Source organism: Erpetoichthys calabaricus, chromosome 7 (genome assembly GCF_900747795.2).
Source record: "Erpetoichthys calabaricus chromosome 7, fErpCal1.3, whole genome shotgun sequence".
Classification (NCBI taxonomy): domain Eukaryota; kingdom Metazoa; phylum Chordata; class Cladistia; order Polypteriformes; family Polypteridae; genus Erpetoichthys; species Erpetoichthys calabaricus.
In genome coordinates this window covers 159,526,642-159,553,939 of record NC_041400.2, presented here as the reverse complement: position 1 = coordinate 159,553,939, position 27,298 = coordinate 159,526,642, and the positions used below count along the sequence as shown (strand labels likewise).

General features: G+C 39.1%; 1 protein-coding gene across 1 annotated transcript in view; it reads left to right on the top strand.

Annotated features, from left to right (window-relative positions):
• The window catches only part of itga2.2 (integrin, alpha 2 (CD49B, alpha 2 subunit of VLA-2 receptor), tandem duplicate 2), a 173,679-nt gene that overhangs the window by 108,204 nt on the left and 38,177 nt on the right, over positions 1–27,298 (top strand). The window contains exons 12-17 of the mRNA XM_028805625.2: positions 8,292–8,437; positions 12,860–13,003; positions 15,012–15,215; positions 18,224–18,354; positions 24,670–24,833; positions 26,577–26,728. Coding sequence (XP_028661458.1) covers positions 8,292–8,437; positions 12,860–13,003; positions 15,012–15,215; positions 18,224–18,354; positions 24,670–24,833; positions 26,577–26,728 — 941 coding nt within the window. The remainder of the gene's footprint in view (positions 1–8,291; positions 8,438–12,859; positions 13,004–15,011; positions 15,216–18,223; positions 18,355–24,669; positions 24,834–26,576; positions 26,729–27,298) is intronic.

Sequence of the window (27,298 nt, the reverse complement as noted above, 5' to 3'; positions counted from 1 at the left end):
CCTTGCATATCACCCATCGATATCTTTTCTGTTTGCTTTGGCTGACTCAGCACAGCTTTGAGCCGGCTGTTGCCCCAGCAATAGATAAACAGTCTTCCATAGACACAGAGTTTGGACTTCGGTACGCTCTTTGGCGTGTCGTCTAGTTGTGAGAGGTCCCAAGAGAGTTTACAAACCTGACATTTACCTTGAATGAGTGCCGCATTAATAGGAATGTTTCTTGAACGCGCATCACTGAACTACATAAAAACTGCTTTTTCAACGTCTTCAAATGCAGCAGTTCACATACGTTTTGGAACCCAAGATTTTTCTTCTTTTTTTGCTCGGTCTGTTAAGAAAGTTGAGTGTTGATAGCGATATCGAAATTCCGAAATCACTGGCAACGTCTTTTTTTCTTTTTGCCGCAATCAAGAACTGCAAAAAATATAGTTTTTTTTTCTAATATGAACTGTTATCGTTTTTTCGTGTCTGCTGTTTCTATAGGAGGGTGACAAGGAGTTAAATTCCAATGGATGTTTTTCAAATGTTGACGAGCAATAAGTAAAAGGTATCACTGAAATCCACAGGAAATAAAAAAAGGCAAAATAAATAAATAAATAACTACGAGGAAAGTCAGAAGAAAGAAAAAAATTTACAATGTTTCTGTTTGGGGGTGTTGTTGTGCACAACTGAGCTGCGGTACAGAATTAATTGCTCTGTGAATGATTCATTCAAGCATTTCAAGGTCTTTAGGGCACTTCGTTGTAATGAAAGTATCTGCTGAATGTACTTTGTAGTAACGAGATTTCTATAGACTCGCATCAAATGGGGAAGCTGTCGGGACCATAAAAACACTTCGCTGTAATGAAAATTTCGTTGTAAAGATATTTGTTGTAATGGAATTTTACCTGTATATAGATAAATCACTGCACTGACCAAAATTACGTCCACAAACACATGTATCTGGGCTCCGACTGACGCTTACTAATGCTCTCTGCTGTTTGTTTACAATCACGCAAGCGGATACACGTGACCGCATTCAGGTTGTAACGCAAGATACTGGTCGTAAATCAAGTTGTTCGCATGTCAGGCCGGTCGTATATCAAGGGTCGACTGTACTGTCAAAGCAGCCCTTCAGAGTGTATACATGGACAGAGGGGGCCATATATCTATATCTACATATATATCTATATCTACATATATATATATATATATATATATATATATATATATATATATATATATATATATATATATATATATACATACATACAGTGGAACCTCGGTTCACGAACGTCTCGGTACACGTACAAATCGGTTTACGACCAAAAAGTTCACCAAACTTTTGCCTTGGTTCACGACCACACACTTGGTATACGAACAAGCCAGTTTCCCTTTAGGTTTGTGCGCGCCGATCATTTCCTCACGTGTTGCATTGTTCTTGGTCAGACGTGCGTGCTTTACCTGTGAACTCTTTGGGCTCTACAGTATTTCGTGTGCTTTCGCAGATAACCGTGGCTTCTAAGCACTGTAACCTCCTCTCCACCCAGTTCCACCTCACTTCATGCCAGAACTCGACTCATGCAAGGTTAGTTTTCTTTGTGGTTTATGGTTTTTCAAATGTTAATTTTTCGGTTCGTAGCGTGAATTGTTGCAATGTTACTTTTCTTGGTTGTTTATTAAGTTACGGATTTTTCAAATGTTCATTTTTTTTCCCTGCGATCGGGTTGTAAGGCTATAGCGTGAACTGCTGCAATGTTACTTTCTTGGTTGCTTGTGGTTGGTTTTTAAATAAAGTTCGGATTTGTTCAAATGTTCCTTTTTTTTCCCCCTGTGCTTAAAACTCATAAAAAAAAGCGTTTATACAGCGATCGGGTCGTAAGGCTATAGCACGAACTCTTGCAATGTTAGTTTTCTCTGTTGTTCAAGGTTTTCTCAGTGTTATTCAATGTTTTTACATTTAGTTTACTATTACGATGTGCATTCTATGGTGTAATTAGCTATATTTGTGCTTAAAAATCTTTAAAAAAAATATATTTACATACAGCTCGTACCGTCTGGAACCGATTAATTGTATTTACATACAATCGTATGGGGGAAATTGCTTCGGTTCACGACCAAATCGGTTTACGACCAGAGTTTTGGAACGAATTATGGTCATGAACCAAGGTTCCACTGTATATATATATATATACAGTATATATATATATATATATATATATATATACTGTATATATATATATATGTATACATATATACTGTATATATATATATATATACACATATATACTGTGTATATTGTGGAACTTGACCCGGACACAGACAGGCAGACACGTTTGTATTAGCCCACACATGTTTATTGAGGTACTCCATAATATAACAATTCACTCACCAACCCCAATACCCCACAGTCCAGGCCAACACAATGCCTTCTCTCTCTCTTCTTCAGACCGCCTCCTTCTCTCCTCCAGAGACCTCGTCCTCTCTATGCTCCCAACTCAAGTCATCCACTGAAGGGAGGCGGCCCCTTTAAATAAGCACCCGGATGTGCTCCAGGTGCATCCCCGGCAATCTCCCACCGACACGCCCCAGTGTGGCGGAAGTGCCGGCTGTATCCCCGGAACCACTCCGGGTGTCCCTATTCCTCTTCCCCCCAGCACTTCCTGGTGTGGCGGAAGTGCTGAGGTTCAGGGTCCTCCAGGTATTGGGGTCCCCCAGCGGTGACCACGGGCCCCTACAGGGTCAAGCTTCCCAGCTCTGTACCCGTGGCCCCCAGGGCGGTCGCCCCCTCGAGGTCTGGAGGAGGCACAAGCCCTCCTCCAGTCTTCTCGGGCATCCTGGCTGGGTACCACCCCCATCCGGGTACTACAATATATATATATATATATATATATATATATATATATATATATATATATATATTGTGACAGACGACCGGCTATGGACTCCGGTCGCCAACCCCAGGCCGCTAGGAGGAGCCCTCCGGACAGCATATTTGTGCCCCGAGTTCCAGCAGGGCCTCATGGACTTTGTAGTGTTGTGACACAGCCCTGCTGGATACCTTGGGGGCTGCCAGGAGTCGCTGTAGGGGGGCTAGTGGGCTCTGGCATGCCCTATAACCCGGGAGTGCATATCAGTCACGTGACTGGAGGAAGTGACGTGCTCCCGGGATAAAGAAGAGGACTGTTTGCCCTGACCCAGAAGGAAATGGACTTGTGGGTTGTGCTTAGAACCACTTCCGGGTCAGGAGCTATAAAAGGACTCTGGGAAGCCCAGAACACTGAGCTGAGCTGGGAGGAAGGTGGGCTAAGTGTCTGGGAGTGGAGGATTGCTGATTGAGAATAGTTTATTGTGTTAATGAGTGTGGGGAGGAGAGTGCTTGGTGCACTATTGTATAATAAAAATAATTATTATTATACTTTCACCTGGTCTCAAGAGTGGTACCTGAGGGTGTTAGAGGTGGCTCCACGCTTCTACTGCTACAAAATATATATATATATATATATATATATATATATATACTGATACACAGGGTGATTCAAAAAGTTTCATCTGATTTCAAAGCGCCGTATTTTTACAATTATGAGGCGCCTACGAACCAATCACATACCAATTCAAAGAGGGGGTCATAAAGTTTCTGACTGTCACCGGGAGATGGCTCCCTTCAGTCTGCGTTGTTTCTCAACAACAAGCTCCTTCATCGCTGGATTGACTGTAAAGAAGCCCACGATTTGGCCCTCCACTTCTGGCTCCCACAATCACTAGATCTCATGCCGTGTGACTTTTTTTTTGTATGGACTTTTTGGGGTATGTTAAGGATTTTATTTATGTGCCAACACACCCAACAACACTGGATGATTTCTGAAATTGCATTGAAAGAGCCGTGAGTACAGTAACACCCGACATGCTCAATTGAGTATGGGATGAATTTAACTATCATGTTGATGTTGTCCGTATAGCTGGAGGAGGTCATATTGATCACTTGTAAAATCACATAATAAACTTTATGCTTACCTAAACCATTTACACTTTACTGCATTACTCTGTAATGATTTACAAGTGAAATAAATAATTTTGAAATCGGATTAATCTTTTTGAATCACCCTATATATATATATATATATATATATATATATATATATATATATAATCTATATATATATATATATATATATCTATATATATATATATATATATATATATATATATATATATATATATATATATATACAGTGGAACCTCGAGATACGATCACCTCTGTATACGAGAAATTCAAAATACGAGGAAAGTATGAGCGAAAAATTCAGATCTAAATACGAGCATTGGCTCGCGTAACGAGCCACGAGCCAGGCTGTGGGTATAGCTCGCGGCTTAGCGAGGGGGCGTGGTAGCTGTAGCAAGCCGCAGGGCGATCTGCGGTGTCTGCGTTTCTCACCTAAGTGCACAGGTGGGAAACTGCCCATATCCATGATTGTTCCTGTGGCTGATGGGCTGCAGCTGCCATGTCCTCCCCGCATATATAGAGAAGCGCGAGCCGGTTAAGGGGGAGAAGAAGTAAAAGAAAAGAGAGGAGAGAGAACGGAGGTTGCAGCAGGAGGAGGAGGCAGAGGCAGGAATCGGCAGCAGTAGGAAGTCGGTGCGGGAGAGCGAGCGAGTGCAGGCTCGCATGGAGCTGAACAGGCGAGCCAAACAGCTGAAGCAGGACGGTGTAGAGAAGGTCAGCTGCATTAAGAGTGTCTCGCCTGTTGCAGAGCCCGCATGGGAGAAGCAGGTGAGACGCTAACAGAGAAGAAGCACCGGGGATTGTCGTCTGTTTTTTAAAGACTGCTTCCTATTGACGTTTTAACCTCGTGCTAAAGGATTGTTATTCTTGTGTATTTTAAACCTCCACTTCACAACTGTTTTAAAGATTATTTATTTAAAGATTTATTGAATGCTCTACTGCACTTTGGACACCTGTTTTGATTCTTTTAATAATCAGTTATATTATTTACCAGTGTTATTTATTAAAGGTAGACTACAGTATATATAATTTATCAGTGTTATTTGTTAGGAAAATTGATTTTTATGTTAATATATTTGGGGTGCGGAACGGATTAACTGGATTTCCATTATTTTCAATGGGGAAGTTTGTTCTAGATTCGAGAAATTCGCTATACAAGCTCAGTGCTGGAACGAATTAAACTCGTATCTAGAGGTTCCACTGTATATATATATATATATATATATATAGTAATAGAAATGAGACTTCAGACATCATAAAGGTTTGGGGCAGCCACCCGTATATTATTTCCCAGCTGCAAAAGTTTTCTAATATTTGATTAGAGATGTTCACAAGACAGAGTCAAAAACAGAACTGAATATTTGGAGGTAAGATGGTGGTTTTAAGGGCTGGGGAAGGAAATGATGTCATCTAGTCCGGAACCGGAAGTTACATCATCAGAGGTGCCGGCGCCGGAACCTGGTGAGATTTCCTGGGAATGGTCTGCAAGAAACTGAGAGAGACAGTCAGCACACTCTGCCACCCCCTGGTCTGGTGTAGTATTACAGTTCCCCAGGCCCTTTAAGCTGTCTCCTAAACGCACGTGTGTGACAATATATATATAATATACACATACTTCAAGTGTCAATTTAACACTACATTTTATTGTCTATAAATGTATCTTTACGTAGTGTGTGATACAGACACTGTCAAGGAAGCTTTAACCCAAAAGAATGTACAGAGAGCAGGCAAAGTTCAAAGCAATTTTGAATTTAGTTAGACAGGACAGAATAAAACCAGCAAAGGTGAACAGAATGTGGAAAACATGGTATACACCAGAAAATTAGCCATCCTGAGCCTTTCATCTTGGTTCTACATGATCTAACATTGCCTCTTGACTCTTGCCAGGTTCAGGTCGTTGTCCTTCTCTATTCTAGGTGAGCCCTTGCCTGTTCCCCACACCCAACTACCAGCTCACGTGGCTGCAGAACTGATGGGTGACACAAGAAAGTCCCTGGGGTTGTGTGCAATTGGCTGGCAAGGATGTTTGGGTTGTCTTTGACCCCTTGGGAGGTATGCAACTGTCTCCTGATAGGGTCAAATGCCACTACTTGTGGACAGAGCATGGTTGCAGAACCTGATGTACCTGAATGGCTGGGAGAACTAAATGTTTGCCTCTTGATCTGTTCTGGATGCCTTTAACTCCTTTCACCTTCAGTCCAGAGTATGGTTTCCTCCAGATCCCAGGCGGCTCATGGGCATCCTGTTTGGGCAGGGGTGCAGATTAATTCCCAGATGGGGCCTCTCCTCACCCTGCCATCCTTAACACCAGGTATACACATAATTACAGACAAGTATAACATTCTCACATCTTCTTAATCCAGTTCAGTGTCATGGAGGGCCAGAGCCTACCTGAACAATAATGGGTTTAACTCAGGAAACAGTCTTAGACAAGAGGCCAGACCATCTCAGGGCCCATAAATATATATATAAAACACAGTGGCAACTTGAAATGACCATTTAACCTGGCCACCTTATCTTTTTTATTGGTATATCCCAACTATTAATTTCTTTTAAAGAGACAATTCAACTCCATTCCTCAATATAACAGACCATCTGCTATTCTCTACTGTCTGTCAATGTTACAAGACTCATAGTTTCTTGACATTAATGTCCGCAAAGCAAAGACTGGGTGATAAACAGTGTGCGTCAAAGGGTTCAACAAGAATAAGACCAACAAGAGTTCAGAAACTTAGTGCTAGGGCCTTTTTAATTCAAAAACTAACTATCGCAAAGAGTTAAGAAGAATAGAATGTGTGTCGAGGGATAGCAAGTGTTGTGACCACCACCATATTTATAGCATCACATCCTGAGATGTAGGCATTAAGATAGACTCGATCTTATTATGCTAATAGTAGCATCACACAATCACAAAAATAAGATGTTAAAAAAATAAACTGTCAAAACAAGTTGAAATAATAAAAACGGACTACAAAACGTGATCCTGCACCTCATACAACATGCTGTGATGGAAATCAGGGTGTCAACGAGCCCCAAACCCCAACATGAACATAAAAACAGAATCCCAGGTTCAAATAAAGGGGGGTTTATTAACCAAACTCGTTAATACATTGCAAAATGTACAAAAACACTTGTTTCTCTCTCCACAATTCCTGTCTTTACCACAATTCTCTCACCAACACACTGCTCTCCTCCAGTCGAGTGTTGCCTATTTTCCTCCCAGCTCTGATTCACCTGGATAAGGGAGTGAGGTCCCTTTATTACACACCCGGGAGTACTTCCAGTGCCAGGGAGATTGCCTGATGGAAGCACTTCCGGATCACACAGAAGTCCATTATAACAGGGAGCTTGTCTCCCTGCAGCGCCCTCTCATGGCCCACATTGACTCCAGCACGTCTGCTCTACTGGACTACATCTCCCGGCATGCTTTGCTGGTTTTCTACTGGGCACCGACATCCAGGGCTGCAGCCATCTAGCATGCTTTCAGGTCTGATCCCTTCTTCCTCCCCAGCCGGGATGCTTATCTGCCTATTAGGAGTCTCCCGTCCAGGTAAGGAACCATCCCCTCTCCTGGCTGGGATGCCTATCCACTCTTATGTGGCATCTACAATGCCCATAAGTCAAAATATACATTCAAAGTGCACATAATATCACAGAACATAACTGGTCAACTTATCTCATGGTTTATCTGCTTAATACACAGTGCTACCACCTGTTGGCAAAGGTGTAATGTGGTTGCATCTTTTTGGTTGTCTGCCCTCTGTCATGCTAAAGCAACATCCACAGATTTCTCCCCATCCCTATTCATTGTATTTTTAATTCAATTCATTAAAAAAAGTGATTGGGCATAGAATTCATGCGAAACAATCACTGTTACTTGGACTCAACAGTTAGTTGAATCACACAAACAAAGCTGCTGTTGCGAGGGTGGATTAAAAATCTGATGAACTTCATGTGAGGTATTCTGTAATCAGAACGATAAACTGAAGATTTTTTATGCATCATGAAGCAGGATAGTTGCTTGCACCTTCTCAGTTTTCTTGATTTTGTTCTACTCTAATTGTTACTTTTGATTGCATTGTGTAAATGTGTTTGAAAAAAATGATTTTATTGCATTTCAGTTTCATTTAAACAATAAAATGAGAAAAGACAATTTTTTCCATATGGATTATGTTCAGATACAAATAGAAGTTACAGTGGTTAATTTAAGAATCGTATCCTGTTGTTTTCATTTCATGTTGCTGACTAGTAATACGCCTTTTTAGTGATGTCTGGGAGACATCGTTCATTCTGTGTTTTGTTCTTTCAGGTTACTCTGTGACAACATTGTCTGTTGAAGGGGGTCAGTTTTATGTGGCTGGGGCTCCACGGTCTAATCACACAGGTCAAGTTGTCACTTACACCATTGATGATAAAGGCAAGCCCACTGTCCAGCAATCCCAACGAGGAGAACAGGCAGGTATATTCTTATTTTATGCAATGGAAGATGACTTCTATAGGTACTGAGTTAAATATGACAATAGTAGCACACATTTACCACAAAATCAGGTCACTTCTAAACATGTCAACAAAAACAACAAAGATTTCCACTTTGTAGAAATCCTTAGCATCACGTTAAACAAATATACACAGGCTACGTCTTGAAAGTGGCAAAGATGAACATCTGCTTTTCAAGTTATTCTGAGGTCTGCTTAAGGAATGGCAGGCCTGAGGCTAAAGAAAATTCAGATGTCCTCCATTCTAACAGCTTCCTTGTGCACAGTTTAGTCTGTTGCTTATTTACTTAATTCCTTTGTCTGTGAACTAGAATGAATATAAATAGACATGGTGGGGATTTTAACTGAATTCAAAAGCTTTCATTGTGTTTGAACTTTGTTTAGTTCATTATCCTGCAGATTCAGTAAAAGAATTAGAATAGAAGGGCACAGATGCTGTATTTTTCTTTCCACACTTAATCTATTATTTAGGGGGCAGAAAAAAAAGATGGAATAGATCTGTTTTTAAATGAAAATAGTTAAAAACAACTTAAAATGGTTTGCTATCAAATTTCACATAAAGTATTTGATCTACATGTCCAACCAAACATTTGTTTAACAATTGAATCCATTTTTTCATATAAATTATTTTCACAATCCTGTAACATCTTTACATGTTAAATACTCTTTTAATGTTTTGCGTTTAGTATTTGATGGACGGCTTCTCCATTTTTAACATCACTGACAAAAATGAAAGGCCTGTAGTGGCGCTCAGGTGGAGTGAGGCAACAGTGTAGAAACAGACCCCCTTGCTCTTAACAGGACAATTGGCCACTTGAGCCAATAGAGCACTTCTTTGGCTGGATAAGACTGTAGCTTTTAACCCCAATGTATACGGGGACTTGAATTTGCATCCCAGGTGCCCACCTTTTCACTCTCTCCCATCTCTCCTTCCAAACATACCTTACCAAGAAGTCATTGAAAAAGACCAGCACAGACAAAATTCTACTTCTTCTACTTTCAGCTGCTCCTGTTAGGGTTTGCCACAGCGGATCATCTTCTTCCATATCTTCCTGTCCTCTACATCTTGTTCTGTTACACCCATCACCTGCATGTCCTCTCTCTCACCACATCCATAAACCTTCTCTTAGGCTTTACTCTTTTCCTCTTGCCTGGCAGCTCTATCCTTAGCATCCTTCTTCCAATATACCCAGCATCTCTCCTCTGCACATGTCCAAACCAACACAATCTCGCCTCTCTGACTTTGTCTCCGAACTGTCCAACATGAGCTGACCCTCTAATGTACTCATTTCTAATCCTGTCCATCCTCGTCACACACAGTGCAAATCTTAGCATCTTTAACTCTGCTACCTCCAGCTCTGTCTCCTGCTTTCTGGTTAGTATCACCGTCTCCAACCCATATAACATAGCTGATCTCACTACGGTCCTGTAGACCTTCCCTTTCACTGTTGCTGATACCCATCTGTCACAAAATACTCCTGACACTTTTCTTCACCCTGCCTGCACTCTCTTTTTCACCTCTCTTCCACAATCCCCATTACTCTGTACTGTTGATCCCTAGTATTTAAACTCATCCACCTTCGCCAGCTCTACTCCCTGCATCCTCACCATTCCACTGACCTCCCTCACATTTACACACATGTATTCTGTCTTGTTCCTACTGACCTTCATTCTTCTCCTCTCTAGAGCATATCTCTACTTCTCTAGGTTTACAACCTGTTCTTGTTATGGTATTTCTTTGACTCGTGTATCCAATTTTGACTCTTTTAACAATTTAAACATTTTTAGTTCAGTCAGCATTCGTAAGCTCAGATTTGTTCCCAAGTACCAAAGGTTGAAAGTCATGAACACCAGCTATTGTTTCTGTAATTTCATAGTTCTGTTGTCCATCTACAGTGGACTCAGAAAGCGTTCAAACCCCACACTGCAAAAAATGCATATAAAAAAACTAGACAAAAAAAGTTTAAATGGGAGTTGTTTTGCATTTATTTAGCAAAACAATCAGCAAATGGGGTAAACAAAATTTACTTGACAAGATTTCTTAAAGTATGCTAAATAATTGTAATTACAAGTTTATTGATAAGCCAATAATTCTTACGATAAGGAAAACAACATTTAACGTCCTGATATTGTGAGACTTCTGAACTCTTTTGAGATCCTCCCCAACAGGACGACACACAGAAGTGTGACTGCCGAGGTTCACAGTGCCACAGGAACAACTACAAGCTGACCGCTGCCACACACAAAGCGCTGGTCACCCAGTGGGTGATGCAGGGAACATTATAACTTGGCCACTGACCCTGCCAGTTTGCTGTGTCTGTGTATACTGACGCATCACAATATAAATACTTTTCACTTGCTTAGATTAAATTTTTTGCAGTGCATCAATTTCTTCGTTTCTGCAAATTTTCTGTGCTGTAAATTTAACTTTAAATTGATAAATTTTCCACTTTCTCCCAACAATATACACTCAATTATCCATAACGACAAAGTGAAAATACATTTTCAGAAAGGTTTACAAATTTATTAAAAATTAACAACTGAAATCTCTCATTTCTATGAGTATTCAGACTCTATGTTGTGTAGTCCAAATTGTGGTCAGATGCATCTTGTTTGCTTTATTTCTCCTTGACCTGTGTCTAGAACTTGATTGTGGTCCACTTTTGACCAACTGAATTGATTGGACGTCGTTTAGAAAGACACACATGTGTACAGGAGGTCCCATACTGCATGTCAGGATAAAAGCCAAACCATGAAGTCCAAGGAACTATCTGAAGGCCTTTGCAATCAAATTGTGGTGAGGCACAGATCAGGATGAGGGTATAAAACCATTTGTAAAGCTTTGAGTGTTCCCAGGAGCACAGTGGTCTCAATAATTGTAAATCAGAAGGAGTTTGGAACCCACAGGCCTCTTCTTAGAGTTGGTTGTCTGAGTCAACTGAATAACCAGGCAAGAAGGGCCTTGGTCAGAGAAGTGACCAACAACCCAATGGTCACTCAACAGAGCTTCAGAAATCCTCTGCTTAAATGGGAGAATCTGTCGGAAGGACTCCATTAATCAGGCATTTATGGTACTGTGGCTAGACAGAAGATAGTCTTGAGTAAATGGTATATGACAGCCCACTTGGAGCAAACAACATTTAAAGAACTCTGGGAACATGAGGAAAAAGATTCTCTAGTTGATTAAGATACAAAATGAACTCTAAGCACTATGTCTGGCGAGGACTATGGGGTGGCAGCCTCATATGGGGGTGCTTTTCAGCAGCAGAGGGACTGGGAAACCTGTTCAGAATTGAGGACCAGATGAATGCAGCCAAATACAGAGAGGTCCTTGAAGAAAACCTGCTGACTGGCGCAACGGTTCACCTTTCAGCATGACAATGACCCGAAGCATACAGCAAATACAACTCTGGGGTGGCTTTGGGACAAGTCTATGACTGCCTTTGAGTGGCCCAGCCAAAGCCCAGAAATAAACTTCACAGAACATCAGTGGAGAGACCTGAAAATGGCAGTTTACAGAAGCTTCACATCCAATCTAATGGCACTTGAGAGGATCTGCTAGGAAGAATTGGATAAACTGCCCAGATCCAGGTGTGCGAAGTTTGTAAAGATTGACCCAAGAAGACTCAAAGCTGTAATTGCTGTCAAAGACCCTACTACAAAATACTGAATTAAGGGTCTTGAGTGTTGATTGATAGGTAAAAATTGCAAATGTATCCATTTAAATTGAAATCTACAACACAATAAAGTGTAAAGAAAGTGAAGAGGTATGAATGCTTTCAGAATTCACTATATTTCTTGAAGTAGATTGTTACATTTTTAATTGTTATGCATTTAAAAAAATGTTTACAATAATGTAATCTATTTAAAGGTTGTATCTTCAAAGCATCCAGTGAGACAGCCTTCTTGGAAATCAAAAGCCTTCAGTCTGAAGTCTTGTGGGCTGAATATTGCTTCTCCACTTTCTACATTACACATCTGAGCTGCAGAAATATTCAGGGCTGAAAATTTCCTTTGCCATCATCTTGGGTAAAAAGACCCCAGGGTTTTTTGACAGATTTCAGGAACTTGTAGCAAACATGTTTCAACATGAGTGTCATTCTGGTTAGCAGAAGAAGAATGTCATCTATAGGTGATTAATCATGTGCTCCAGAGGTGCTTAAAACAAGCCAGAGAAAAGCCATCGTTGTTAGATTTTTGGTACAAGGTTATCAGTAATTGAAGGCATTTATCCTTTTAAAGCAGATACTAGCAAAAAAATTAAAATGGAAAGGAAACCTAGGACAGTTGTACTAATTGCAACAGATTATATTTTTTCTGTTGGCATCTTTGAGTATATAGTAGACAATTTATCATTTCTTTGTGATATTTTAATTTCCAGATTGGCTCATACTTTGGCAGTGTTCTCTGCTCAGTGGACATTGATCATGACCTTAAGACAGATGTGCTGTTGGTTGGTGCACCAATGTTTATGGATGACTTTAAGAAAGAAATCGGGAAAGTATACATATTTTTAGTAATCAAGGTAAGGGAGAATGCAAAAGACAAGAAGGTGCACATTTGAGATGAATAAATAACATAAAGTGTTTTTATGGGATTAAACTTGGTGGTAAAGAACTGAAAAGTTAAAGGATATAAGTTCAGTATTTTTCAGTCAAAGTTATTTCTTCACAAACATGATATATATTCATTTGCCACTCAAAATTGTTTTCCAAAGTTAAATCTTTTCTATAACTTTTAAAAAATACATTGTCAGGACTGGTATTTTACATTAAACCCTACAGTATATGGCACAGGGCATAATGCAAAAAAGTGACCAAATTCGTCCATTTTTCAAGTCAAAAAAGAGTCCTCGAGTATTCATGATTGTAAAATAGCTTAGATGTAATTTTGGAACAAATTAACACCAATATTATTATATTTTAAAAGAAGACCAGCATTGCACACTACTTCAGCACTTGTCTTCTTCTGTAATAATCTTTCAGCTCCCCATGGTTACCTCTCAGAAGACCAAATCACAGTTAACTGGTTGGTTTAGTTTTGATTTACTTAAATATTTATGTGAGAACTCACACAATCGAATAGAAAACATCTTTAAGAAATATTGTACCAGGAATATGTGTTAAAATAATTATTTCCATATCCCTTTTGTTGTGACAAACATGCACGAAACTCAGAAGGCTTGTTTTCTTTAATTGAAATTCAAAGATGATGTATGCGGTTAAGTTTCTATTTTTTTATTTTCCGTTGGAGTTTTCTGCCCCATAGGGTTCACTATAAAACATCAGGACTGGCAATGTACTTTTTTAATTTATAGAAAACGTTTAACTTTAAAACACAGTTTCAAATGCATATATAACATGTTTGTGAAGAAATAGCTTCCACTTGAAAAATACCAAACTTATTCTATAAATGAATTATCAGAGTAACTCCTTTAAATTCATACAATTAAACTATGAGGGTCACTTTTTTGTGAGCTTCAGATCTTAGAATATCTACCATGATAGTGTAATTTTGATATTTAATGTACAGGGCGAGGGTGGCACGGTGGCGCAGTGGTAGTGCTGCAGTTAGGAGACCTGGGTTCGCTTCCCGGGTCCTTCCTGCGTGGAATTTGCATGTTCTCCCCGTGTCTGCGTGGGTTTCCTCCGGGTACTCCGGTTTCTTCCCACAGTCCAAAGACATGCAGGTTAGGTGCATTGGTGATTCTAAATTGTCCCTAGTGTGTGCTTGGTGTGTGGGTGTGGGTGTGTGTGCCCTGCGGTGGGCTGGCGCCCTACCTGAGGTTTGTTTCCTGCCTTGCGCCCTGTGTTGGCTGGGATTGGCTCCAGCAGACTCCCGTGACCCTGTAGTTAGGATATAGAGGGTTGGATAATGGATGGATGGATGTACAGGGCAGCACAGTAGTACTGCTGTCTCATGGATCTAGCATCCAGGTTTTTGTGTCTGCACGCATTTTCCTCTGGACATGTCAAGTTTACAGGTGAAATCTTCCTGTGTTGTTGTCTGCATGACTAGACCTTGCTATGGCCTTTTGCATCATCCAGGCTTTTATCCTGCCTTGATTTTAATTAAGCAAGTTGAAGATTTCTATTCTATGTTAGTTAATGCATGAGAGTATGGCGTGAGTTGGTGTTTATCATTTATGTACAGACTGAACCCTCTTACATGGTACACTGACAGAACAGTAAAATGGTTTAGAAAATGTGTAACTCTAAATGTATCCAGTGTAGCTCTGTGTGTGTGAGTGTGAGTGCCCATGATCAAACAACACCATTCCCAGTGCTGGTTTGTGCCTTATGCTCCCTGCTGCTTACGAAACTGTACTGCTGAATTCAGATTTGTAAAGTCAATGACATAAGAAACTCCATAAATACCACTAATTTCATCAGTCCAAGTTTGGTTATTTCATAATTCATAGGTCTAATCATATTATACAGTTATAGATCACAGAACTTTCAGTCTGTTGACTATTCAGACCACCAGTTGGTTCTCAACACTCTACATTAAAGTTTTTTTTTTTGCACCCCCAGGGCATTTTGGGACAACGAGATATTCTTCAAGGTCCATCTAGTTCAGAAAATGCTCGCTTTGGAATGGCCATTTCTGCTGTTCCAGACCTCAATTTAGATGGACTGAGTGATGTGATAGTTGGTGCTCCTTTGGAATACGAGAACAAAGGCGCAATTTATGTTTACAATGGAGATAAATCAACTCTTCGCACAAAGTACTCCCAGGTAAGAATAAAAATGGCATGTCTAAGTGGAGGAGTCGTAAATTTGCTATAATAACTCATTTAATGATATATAACAGGACAAACACCTTGCAGAAGAGTGTGGTATGTTGGGAACCCTGAAATTATGCTAACAATCACACAATTAATAGATGCCTTTACTATATTTTAAAATGTAGGAAAGAGTCATGTTTATCATTCAATTGATGGCTCTAACGTTTTCTGACTGTTCCTTGGACTTTAACATTTTTTAAGTATTGTTTCTGTTGTTTGAAGACAGAAGAATCCATTGATTACTATCGTTTTTTTTTTTATTCAACTTGTTTTTAAAAATGTTGAAAACGAACTATGTTCTCCCAGTCATTCTTGTTAGTATTTTCAGGTTATAATTTTTTTGTCTGTTCCTTGAATACCTTTAACATCTGCTCGATTTCATTCTGGTTATGTGTCCCCATTTTGGCCACTAAATCCTACACTGTTTACTGAGTTTGATTCTTGGTACGCGTTCTGAGCTTTCTTTATTTATTTAATGATCTCACAGTTATGACCTATAACTTGTTATTTTGACATCACGACTTCTCATGATTACCTGCCTATTTAAAACATACTGCAGTCAGTACGACACCTCAGACCATTTAAAAAATGTGGAATTCCAAGATGGATCGATTACACTCTAGGCTCAATATGCTAGAGTTAGAGGAAAAAAAGCTGAAGAAACAAATTACTAGTCTACAAGGTATTTGACAAAGTAATGTCTTTAGCTAAGTCAATAAGGACTGTTAAATAAGGATAGAGGCTCTACAACAAAAAAATCATAACAAGAACATACTAACAAGAAAGTAACATTTTTTTTTCTTTGGAAGAATCTTAAATCTCAAGCAATCATGAAATGCACAACACAGGGTACATTTACATGCTCACACAGAACTGGGATAAGGTGAGTAACCCAATTAAGGCAGTTGACTGGCTTCTTAAAAACGTCAGTTTACATGTGCAAGTACGCTTCCAGAGTTCTCCTTTGGCAAAAAGCTTTAAGGTCATTGTACTGTGCAAAAAAAAAGTTCAATGTTATAATCGGCCACCATGAATCTCAAGTCAAGCATGAAGAGATGTTAGGAGCAGGCACTGATACAGCACATTGCCGCACCCACCACATGACAAACCAACTCAGGATCCCAAATTAGGACCCAAGTGCAGCCTGAGGACACCTCCACACCACACTATTTCAGATGGAGTGGAGCAGTGTGAGGTTTTATTATGGTGGCTAGAGTGCCAATTCTGCCACCAACCCCCAGATTTTTCCCTACAGTTTGGATGGCCTACATGCAGGGCTGGATGCAGATTAACGTCATACCCAGAACAGAGCAATTGCAGGTTAAGGGCCTTGCTCAAGGGTCCAATTAAGTAGAGTCACTTTTGGCATTTACGGGATTCATATTGGCAACCTTCCGATTGCTAGTGCCAGTGTGATGATTATCTTTTGTTTTATAAATACAGTAAGTCCCACACATATGAACCTTCAAGTTATGAACTTTCAAAGGTGTGAACGCGCATTTCCAATAAATCAAAAAATATTTAAATAAGTGAAAATTTTAAAATTGTTGCGCAACTTCAAATTTCACTGCAGCACATAAGTTAATTCATGTGTATGGAGGTGATATGCGAAACACAAACCCCCACGCTATTACTATTTATATACTCAGTCACATGCGTGCACCATCTAGAAGTAGTAGTGCTTTTGGCTGTATCTCTCTTTACGTTGAGTTAACTCACTTTATTTCAAGCCCAAGATGTCCAGAATTAAGCGTGTTCCACAAGAACTCAAGGACACAGAAACTCATTAAGGGTAAGTTCTCCTTCACTCAGAGAACCACGTTAACATTCCATACAAAACCAAGTAGTGTGGTGGAGCGCAGGCGCAATAGGGACTTTAAGTCGGATCTGGTGAACAGCTTGTTCTCCTCGACTTGTCCTAATCGACTCTAATGTATGATCTTCAGATATGAGCATCCCATTAGGAGTACTGCGGGCTGAGTGAGGGTTTTTATTTTGATACACTCAAACTGGAGTTAGCACTGGAAGTACTTTTATTGTGATGCTTTTTTTTTTTTTGTCCTCGCTTGTCCTTCCATGAATCTTTACCACAAACACTTACTGGGTATTAATATTAAGTAATGAGCAGTAGGTGTCGAGTGATGCTGCCATCCGATTGCTTACTTTGTGTGTGGCGGCTGAAAGCGGATTTGAAAACATGCGAGTCTGCTGTACTGTGAACAGCTGATGAAAAACAATGGAAATAAAAAATAACTTTCAGAAGTTTGTTGTTAAAATGCATTAGAAATCTATAACAAAAAATACAAATACTAACTTTTCAAAGTACTTCCTTGTGTACTGTACAGTACAAATATGTTTTCAATAGGAGTAAGGTTGACAGTTGTTTCTGTCAGCCTACGATACCTTTCCATGGCTCACAAAGTAAAAATAATTTTGCATTATTAAAGATTTTTTTTTAATATGTGATTATTTTAATTGTTTCATTATATTTCATTCCAGCAGTTTATGGGGCTAGTCTCTTGATTCTCTCCTTCATGGTTAGGTTTCCCAAAATACTAATCAAATACCTAAGTATCACCAAGAACTCTTCATAATTGGTTAAAGGCAACATATAAATATGAATGCATGACAACAGAAAGTTTGAAAGTACCCTAAATTGGTAGCTTTAAAAAATATTTAAGATAAGACTGAATTTAAGTACTGTAGAATGGACTGCTGCGGCTGGGCCATTTATTCACTGGAAGTTTTGTTTTCCTCGCCTCTGTGACCATGTAACCATAAAAGAGAGGCTTTCATTTTTACCTTTCATTTGTTTTCGTAACTGTACTTTTTAGTACTACACCCTTATATGAAAATATCCTATATAAATAAGTACTGTTGCTAAATCATTTAAAGCTCCAGAAATTTTTATAGTGCGAACAAAAACATTATTCATGTACCAACTTTTATTTTTATTAGAAAATCTTAGCCTCAGACCTTTCACCGACCCTACAATACTTTGGAAGATCTCTCGATGGGAGTGTTGATTTAAACAGTGACACCATCCCTGATGTGTCAGTTGGAGCCTATGGAAATGTCGTTCAGCTGTGGTGAGTACCTTACTTGAACTAGTTCTGAATTTTCTGCCATTTTCCATCAAGTAGTTCTTGTAAAGCTTCTAGGTGTGTGTTGACATATTTTCAAGTTTATTTTTGTAATATTAATAATAATACCAAAATGGGTAGTAATAGAGTAAAACAGAGATCGGTTTATCTGAACATACCATTTCTTAAATCCAGTGAATTTCCCATTGGGATTAATAAATTATCTATCTATCTATCTATCTATCTATCTATCTATCTATCTATCTATCTATCTATCTATCTATCTATCTATCTATCTATCTATCTATCTATCTATCTAATTCAAGCAGGGCCACAGAATCCCAGCCTCAAAACATGAAGAAACCATAGGTGGGGCCCATTCACACATACTCTATGCACATCCAATTCATAGTCGTCGATTAACATAACCACCACATATTTGGGGATGTGAGACACAATGACAGGAAGATTGTGCAAACTTCATACAGACAGCATCGGTTTGAAGTGATGAGCCAGAATGCCACCAATCTGCTACAACAACAACAACAACATTTATTTATATAGCACATTTTCATACAAAAAGTAGCTCAAAGTGCTTTACATAATGAAGAAAAGAAGAATAAAAGACAAATAAGAAATTAAAATAAGACAACCTTAGTTAACATAAAAAGGAGTAAGGTCCGATGGCCAGGGTGGACAGAAAAAACAAAAAAAAACTCCAGAAGGCTGGAGAAAAAAATAAAATCTGTAGGGGTTCCAGGCCACGAGACCGCCCAGTCCCCTTTGGGCATTCTACCTAACATAAATGAAATAGTCCTCTTTGTAGTTAGGGTTCTCACGGAGTCACTTGATGCTGATGGTTATACAGACTTCTGGCTTTTAATCCATCCATCATTGTTGGAACATCATGGTGCTTTGGGTAGATGGTGGTGGCACAAGCCACCACCAATAGGACACCGGAAAAGGAAACAGAAGAGAGAGTAGGGGTTAGTACAAATTTTGAATGAATAGTTATTATAATGAATTGGATATACAGAGTGTCAGGATTAAATTACAGTGAAGTTATGAGAAGGCCATGTTAAAGTAATGTGTTTTCAGTAGTTTTTTAAAGTGCTCCACTGTATTAGCCTGGCGAATTCCTACTGGCAGGCTATTCCAGATTTTAGGTGCATAACAGCAGAAGGCCGCCTCACCACTTCTTTTAAGTTTTGCTCTTGGAATTCTAAGGAGACACTCAGTTGAGGATCTGAGGTTGCGATTTGGAATATAAGGTGTCAGACATTCCGATATATAAGATGGGGCGAGATTATTTAAAGCTTTATAAACCATAAGCAGAATTTTAAAGTCAATTCTGAATGACACGGGTAACCAGTGTAGTGACATCAAAACTGGAGAAATGTGTTCGGATTTTCTTTTCCTGGTAAGGATTCTAGCAGCTGCATTCTGCACTAACTGCAAACGATTGATGTCTTTTTTGGGTAGTCCTGAGAGGAGTGCATTACAGTAATCTAGCCGACTAAAGACAAACGCATGAACTAATTTCTCTGCATCTTTCGATGATATAAGAGGTCTAACTTTTGCTATGTTCCTTAGGTGAAAAAATGCTGTCCTAGTGATTTTATTAATATGCGATTTAAAATTCAGATTACAATCAACGGTTACCCCTAAGCTTTTTACCTCCGATTTGACTTTTAATCCTAATGCATCCAGTTTATTTCTAATAGCCTCATTGTATTCATTATTGCCAATCACTAAGATTTCGGTTTTTTCTTTATTTAATTTGAGAAAGTTACTATTCATCCATTCTGAGATACAGGTTAGACATTGTGTTAGCGAATCAAGAGATTTGGGGTCATCAGGTGCTATTGATAAATACAGCTGTGTGTCATCAGCATAGCTGTGGTAGCTCACGTTATGTCCCGAGATAATCTGACCTAATGGAAGCATGTAGATTGAGAAGAGCAGCGGACCCAGGATAGAGCCTTGTGGAACACCATATAGAATATCATGTGTCTTTGAGTTATAATTACCACAACTAACAAAGAATTTTCTCCCTGCCAGGTAGGATTCAAACCAGTTTAAGACACTGCCAGAGAGGCCCACCCATTGACTAAGGCGATTCTTAAGAATATTATGATCAATAGTGTCAAATGCGGCACTCAAATCTAAGAGGATGAGAACAGATAAATGGCCTCTGTCTGCATTTACCCGCAAGTCATTTACTACTTTAACGAGTGCAGTTTCTGTGCTGTGATTTGTTCTAAAACCTGACTGAAATTTATCAAGAATAGCATGTTTATTGAGGTGCTCATTTAACTGCATAATGACTGCCTTCTCTAGAATTTTACTTAAGAAAGGCAGGTTAGAGATGGGTCTATAATTTTCAAGAGCAGAGGGGTCGAGATTATTTTTCTTAAGTAGGGGTTTAATTACCGCAGTCTTAAGACAGTCTGGGAAGACCCCCGTATCTAATGATGAATTTACTATGTCAAGAACATAGTGCTAATGCGCACTAATGAAATACTAACACTCACAATACTCATTAAAAGATGAGCAACATGATGTGTGTTTTCAGCGACATTCTTCCTGCCATATTATTCAGATGTGTTGCCTGTGGCTCCATTAAGCTAACTTGTGTTGTATCCTTCATAATGAAGGAATTTACTTCACCCAATGCAGGTGGCAAATTAGTGTAGCTGGTCAAATTGCAATCGACTTGTTCTATTCTAAAGCTTGCTCAGTTTTGCCTTATACACAAATGACTGGTAACTATTTTATTATGTGTAATATATGTTTTAAATTAAAAATAAATACAGATTTATTAAAATAAAATAAATTGATCATGAAACAAGAAGTAGAAGATGCATGTGTCGTGTTGTCCCGCTGTCAGGATAATCTGCAAACAAAATCCAAAATTATCCCCATAGACAAATAATGTGCCTTACTTACCACTATTTAGTACTATTTTTTTTTGTCATTTTAGACATTCAGTTTGATCTAGCGGCTTACACCACATTGTTAGTTTTAAGCAAGTGGTGCTTCATTTTTGTTTTATTATTTATTATCTTTTACCATTGTTGTATTGACATCAGTTAATTGCCATTTTCTGTGTTTGTTGTTTTTTTATGGCTGCTTCAGTTTAGATTGCCAAAGTTGTTTTTCAATGCCAATACATGAATTCAAAGGGGTGTTCAAAAGGCAGAGGTAAAAGGTCTTAAAACCCAATAAGTCACAAAAGCAAAGCACAGAAAAATCACAGTAACTTATTAAAAACTCCCAAGCGTAATTATGGAAAATAAAAAGTCATGTATTCATGTGTTAGCATAAGTAGATATAAAACTTATGAGCATTAAACTTAGTGTGAGCTTTAACATGAATCAGGTATGCCAAGCAAATAGTTAAATAAAGGCATATGCCATATTTCTTTTTTAATTGAACTCAGAGAAAAAAACACCAATATTTAATAACCCAAAAGGATGGAGAAGGGGGAGAATGATGAGTGGAGACAACCCAAGGTCGGATAAGGGGGAACACCTGCCAGTTGAAGGCTGGCTAGGAAATAAGGGAAGCAAGAAAAGATAATGAATGGCAAAACACAAGAAATATTGGTGGTTTCCGAGAGGGCCTGAAAGGGGCCAGCTGGAGTGGAGAGTCAAAATAAGCAGCGAATGAGCTGTTTTGAGCGAGGTCAAGATGATAAGAAATGATTATATTAACTGTAACTTTTGGCTTGTTCGGGGCTCAGCTCAGTTTGGCCTGATTGGGTCAAGTCCGTGTGATTGTTTATTGCAAATAAACTAATTAGTCTGTTTCCCCATCCTTCGACTCCTAGAGCCTTCTTTCAAGCTGAGAATCTTTGGCGTATTTTATGCTTCCACATAATCAGATGAACCACTAGAAACTGTGAGTTGCCCTACCTTCATAGGGCTGAGACCAGTTCCTTGTGGTGATGGGCAGGTGGACAATATTAGAACATTAGAACAATCTAGAGGAGAACAGGCCATTCAGCCCCACAAAGCTCGCTAATCCTATCCACTTATTTCTTCCAAAAAAACATCAAGTCGAGTTCTGAAAGTCCCCAACGTCTTACTGTCTACCACACTACTTGGTAGCTTATTCTAAGTGTCTATCGTTCTTTGTGTAAAGAAAAACTTCCTATTGTTTGTGCAAAATTTACCCTTAACAAGTTTCCAACTGTGTCCCCGTGTTCTTGATGAACTCATTTTAAAGTAACAGTCTCGATCCACTTTACTAATTCCCTTCATAATTTTAAACATTTCAATCATGTCACCTCTTAATCTTCTTTTGCTTAAACTGTAAAGGCTCAGCTCTTTAATCTTTCCTCAAAATTAATCCCCTGTAGCCCTGGAATCAGCCGAGTCACTCTTCTCCGGACCTTTTCTAGCGCTGCTATGTCATTTGTGTAGCCAGGAGACCAAAACTGCACACAGTACTCCAGATGAGGCCTCACCAGTGCAGTATAAAGCTAGAAACCATTAAGAAGGCTATCAGAATGTTAGGTTATATAGCATGATGTGTAGAGTACAAGACCAGTGAGGTTATGCTGAAGCTTTATAAATCACTAGTCAACAGAAAAACGTATCACAGATTTTTCTCACAAAGTTGGACACCAACCAACATGTGCCACCACATTGTACCGGCATTAAAGTGGCATTCGCAGATGGTGCCACTCTGCAACACTTATAATGACACATTGATGCTACAATTACCAGCCCTTGGCTGCTTATAAAACAAAATAAACCAGACCCACAAAATGGAAACACACAGAGATCCTACAAATATTCAAAAATAAATGTGAAAGTGAAAACAAATCCAATCAATAGCCACAAAACATTTGTGAAACCCTTCTAAAACAATACAGTAATGTAAAACTCATGACAAAGGCTCTACACCGGTATGTTTTAGTTACAGCCTCATCCATTTGACTGAAAGACCGCACTCCCTACATTTTTTTTTCAACTATAATTTATGTAGTTTCATTATTTTTTCATTGGACAGTCAAGATGAATAGTTTATTGTTTGTAACACTTTGAACTACCTTATTTTGTCTTTAGAAGGTGACCATCTACATATACAGTAAGAGACTAATGCAGTGGTTCCGGGGGCCTCGTTCCAGGGGAGCTGTAAGATGCCTGAAAACAATAATAAAATAGCAGCAAAATCACTAAAAAATTAAGCTGCAAAAGGGGTGTCACATTTACAGTATCTTTTTGAAGCAGACCGTTTCATCAATATCCAAAATATGACACGCAATGAGGGTCAGTTTTCTTAAAGACCCCCTTTAACATTTGTTTCATATATGAATTGTACTCATAGATAATTTAGGAAAATCACAATTAATACCTGTCATTAAAATGCGTCTTCAGCATCCGCTGGTAGTCAGAATGGGAACAAGCTGAGCACAAAAACCCAAAAAGGGAAAGAGAGAAGAGTATGGCATGTCTCACTGCCATTAAGAACTTTACAGTTTTACAATGATGCCAAAGACGTGACAGTCACGTGAAGGTGATGCAGCTCCACACCCGCTGCTGCCACCGCCCGCTCCCCTTTCAAACCCGCCCAACTACCATGGATGGCCATCCGATGGCTGCAGCTACCCTGTGCGAAGCTTTTGTCTTTTTTTCTGACTTGATTGTTGTATTTGCATTTCCACTCATGTTTAAATGCGGTTATAGATGATGGTGACGCTCTAGTGCCGAATAGAGGTGATAACAAAGTAGCTTAGTTATGAAAAATGTGTGCAGTGACTAATTATGCATTTTAAAAATTACTTACTTTTTATTTTCAGAAAAACATATTTATTTTAGGCATAATTTAACAAGAAATGCTTAATTCCATTGAGCAGACAGCAGATTTTGTTGCTTTCAAAAATATATGCAGTGACAAATTCTATATTTTGGCATTTACCAATCGTTATTTATTGCTAATGAATGCCAACACATTTTATGTTATTAAGAAATTCCAGCACACCATTTTTGAAATAGTTTTTAAAGCTTTAAAATATACAGGCAGTATAACAGCACTACATGCAAATTTGTTTTTATTAATAAATGTAAGTTCAGAAACAATCAGCTTTGTCAAAACTGCAGCAAAAAGTACAAGAGGATAAATATCATGGCCTGACATTTTGTTATGGTTTACTGTTGGACCTTGGAGGAATAAAGGTTGAGAGCCACTGGAATAAATAAGGGACATAAACATGAATAATAATAATTATGTGTAACATGACCCTTAATGTTTTATAACTATAACTTTTGAAATTATTGCTTTTGTGTTCTAATAATACTGCTTACTCTTTAGGTCACAAAGTATAGTGAATGTTACTGTGGAGGCTACTTTTTCACCAGACAAGATCAGCATTCTTAACAAAAGCTGTGATGTGAGTGGAAGAAAGCAGTTTTGTTTTGTAGCAAAGCTGTGCTTCTCTGCTACCTTTAGACCAACGTCAGCCAGTGGACCAGTGGGTAAGAAACTTTATCATCCCCACCCATATCGTTCTAATTATACATTTCTGGAACAAACAAAACGGGCATTGCTGTGTTTCAGGTATTCAAAGAACAGGCTCTCTGCGGCTACTGATGTTGTTCTTTTCTGTGTGTGTATTTTTTTATAGCTTTTCAGTTATATTTTTAGTCTTCTTCCATCTTAATAACTTGAAATGCTCTTCTTGTACCTCTGCCACAAAGCCAGCATGCTGTTGGTCACCTGGCAGCATTTCCGTCTGTGAATTTGTCCTTTTGACAGACATATTTGTTTGCTGATGCTGCAGTAAATGCTTTTTTATTAGATTGTATTCAACATATGTTTTTATGTGTTGGGCCTTCTGTAAGTTATTTTATAGTTGGAGGTGGCAGCTGCACTCTACCCGTTAGTGAAAGTTCAGGATTTTTCAAGTTGAAGTTATTTCTTCACAATCAGAGTATAAAATAATTTGCCACATGAAATTGAATTATAAAGTTAAGCATATTTTATAAATTATATAAAAAAACTAGGGGGCTTTGTGTTTGGACTTACATCGTGACAGCGCAATGTATAACTGCCCATGATTGCATTTCGTTTCTTTCTCTCTATTAAATTAAATGACTTTTTCGAATGTTTGGCTCTGAGATTTGTTAAATGTCTTTATATAAGGTATTCTAAAGGGAAACTGTTAACGTTTTAATATGGATGGCATATCAAGATCTCCTTTGATGTCTAATGTTATCCGAGGAAGATGTACTACGTTACCTTTGTTGGATATATCGTTCTTTCTATAGTAATTCGTGTGGAGGAAGACCGGATGGTGTTAACGGTTGTAGTTGTTCTTTGGGATATTGTAAGCTGATGTTTTCATCTTCCACACGATCTGTTTCAGCATAGTCTATTGAGACACATTTAACCCATTTGCTGTGTAACCGATGAACATTTTTGGTATTAATTCGTTTGACTTCATCGTTTCTCAGTGCTAGGATTGCCCGTGTACATATTTCTTCTGTTGATAACCCTTTGGGATGAAATTTTTTGATAGGATTTGGACATAGTACTTCTTTAACTGGAAACTTAAAGGAGGTCCTGTATAGCGACAAAGCTACGCTGCTGCCACCTACCAGACCCCATGAAAGTATGTCCCCCAGTAGCCTTAAATTTTAACTGACCCTGAAATGATATAATTCCAGGATAATTCTTACCACCCCTGGCAAAAAGTGGGCCTCCTGCCATCTTGCATTCAAGGAAAACATTCCACCCTCTAAGTTGTTATCCTGGATAATCATTGGACATAGCATGCCATGGCAGTGATAGCCCAGTTCATCTGACATGGCCACAAGTATTACCAGTGCCTTTCTGCTGGGGCATCCTGGGGTCCTGGCAGACTCTACCATTTAGATTTAACAGTTAGAGCACAGACAGGGCATGCTTGTAATTAGTTCAGGGCTACAGAGCAAGTTGTTGCTACATAATACTTCTGGCCAGTACTGCTATATTGCGTATATTTCAGTGCACTTTCTCTCCAACTCAGGTTGTCCTTCGCTTTTTACATCCCAGATGGCTCAAGTCTAAGTTATTATCAATGTATTATATGTATGTGAACCTCGTTATGTGCAGTCTAAATTACATATTGTTTTGAATGCAATAATCCATTTTATTATACTATATGTAAAATTAAATAAAATGAAAGAACATCACTAATATATAGGTGGGTGTCCTGTATTCTTAATGCTGTCTTTCAGATATCAAAAGCAACTTTACTCTAGATGCAGACCTTCAGTCATCAAGAGTGTCTTCCCGAGGTTTATTTGCTGAAAATAATGATAGGATGCTGCAGAAGAACATTGAAGTTATGGGCAAAGTCACTTGTAATGAATATAAAGTTTTTGTTCAGGTTAGATGGCAAATACTTTATCTTTACTTTAAAATGTCTAATTTTATTAGGAGATAAAGCAATGGTTCCCAAGTTGAGTTCTGGGAGACCTCCGGTGGCAGTGGGTTTTTAGTCCTCCCAGTGTCACAAAAAAAACTGAAGTCAAGTTGGGGAGCATGCACTGGTACAGCGTGTTGCCGCACTCACGACGAAACAACTTGGGATCCCGGTTGGCAACCCTCCCACGGCAGACACGCGGTCCAGTCCCACCCTTCGGAAATGACCCTCTATCTGCCGCAGCCAGGTGTTACGTGGGCGACCCCTTGGTCTGGTCCAGCCACTCAGGTCGCCAACAATGAGGATCTTATGAGCCGGATCACCCTCGGGGAAATGCGCCACATGGCCGTAGTGCCGTAACTGACGTTCCCTCACAATGTAGGTAATGTGCCTCATTTGGGACTCCATGACAACACAAAGTCAAACCAACGGTACCCAAGGATTTTCCGGAGAGACACAGTACCAAAGGAGTCCAGTCTTCGTCTCAGGTCACTGGATAGCGTCCATGTCTTGAACCATATAGCAAGACAGGAA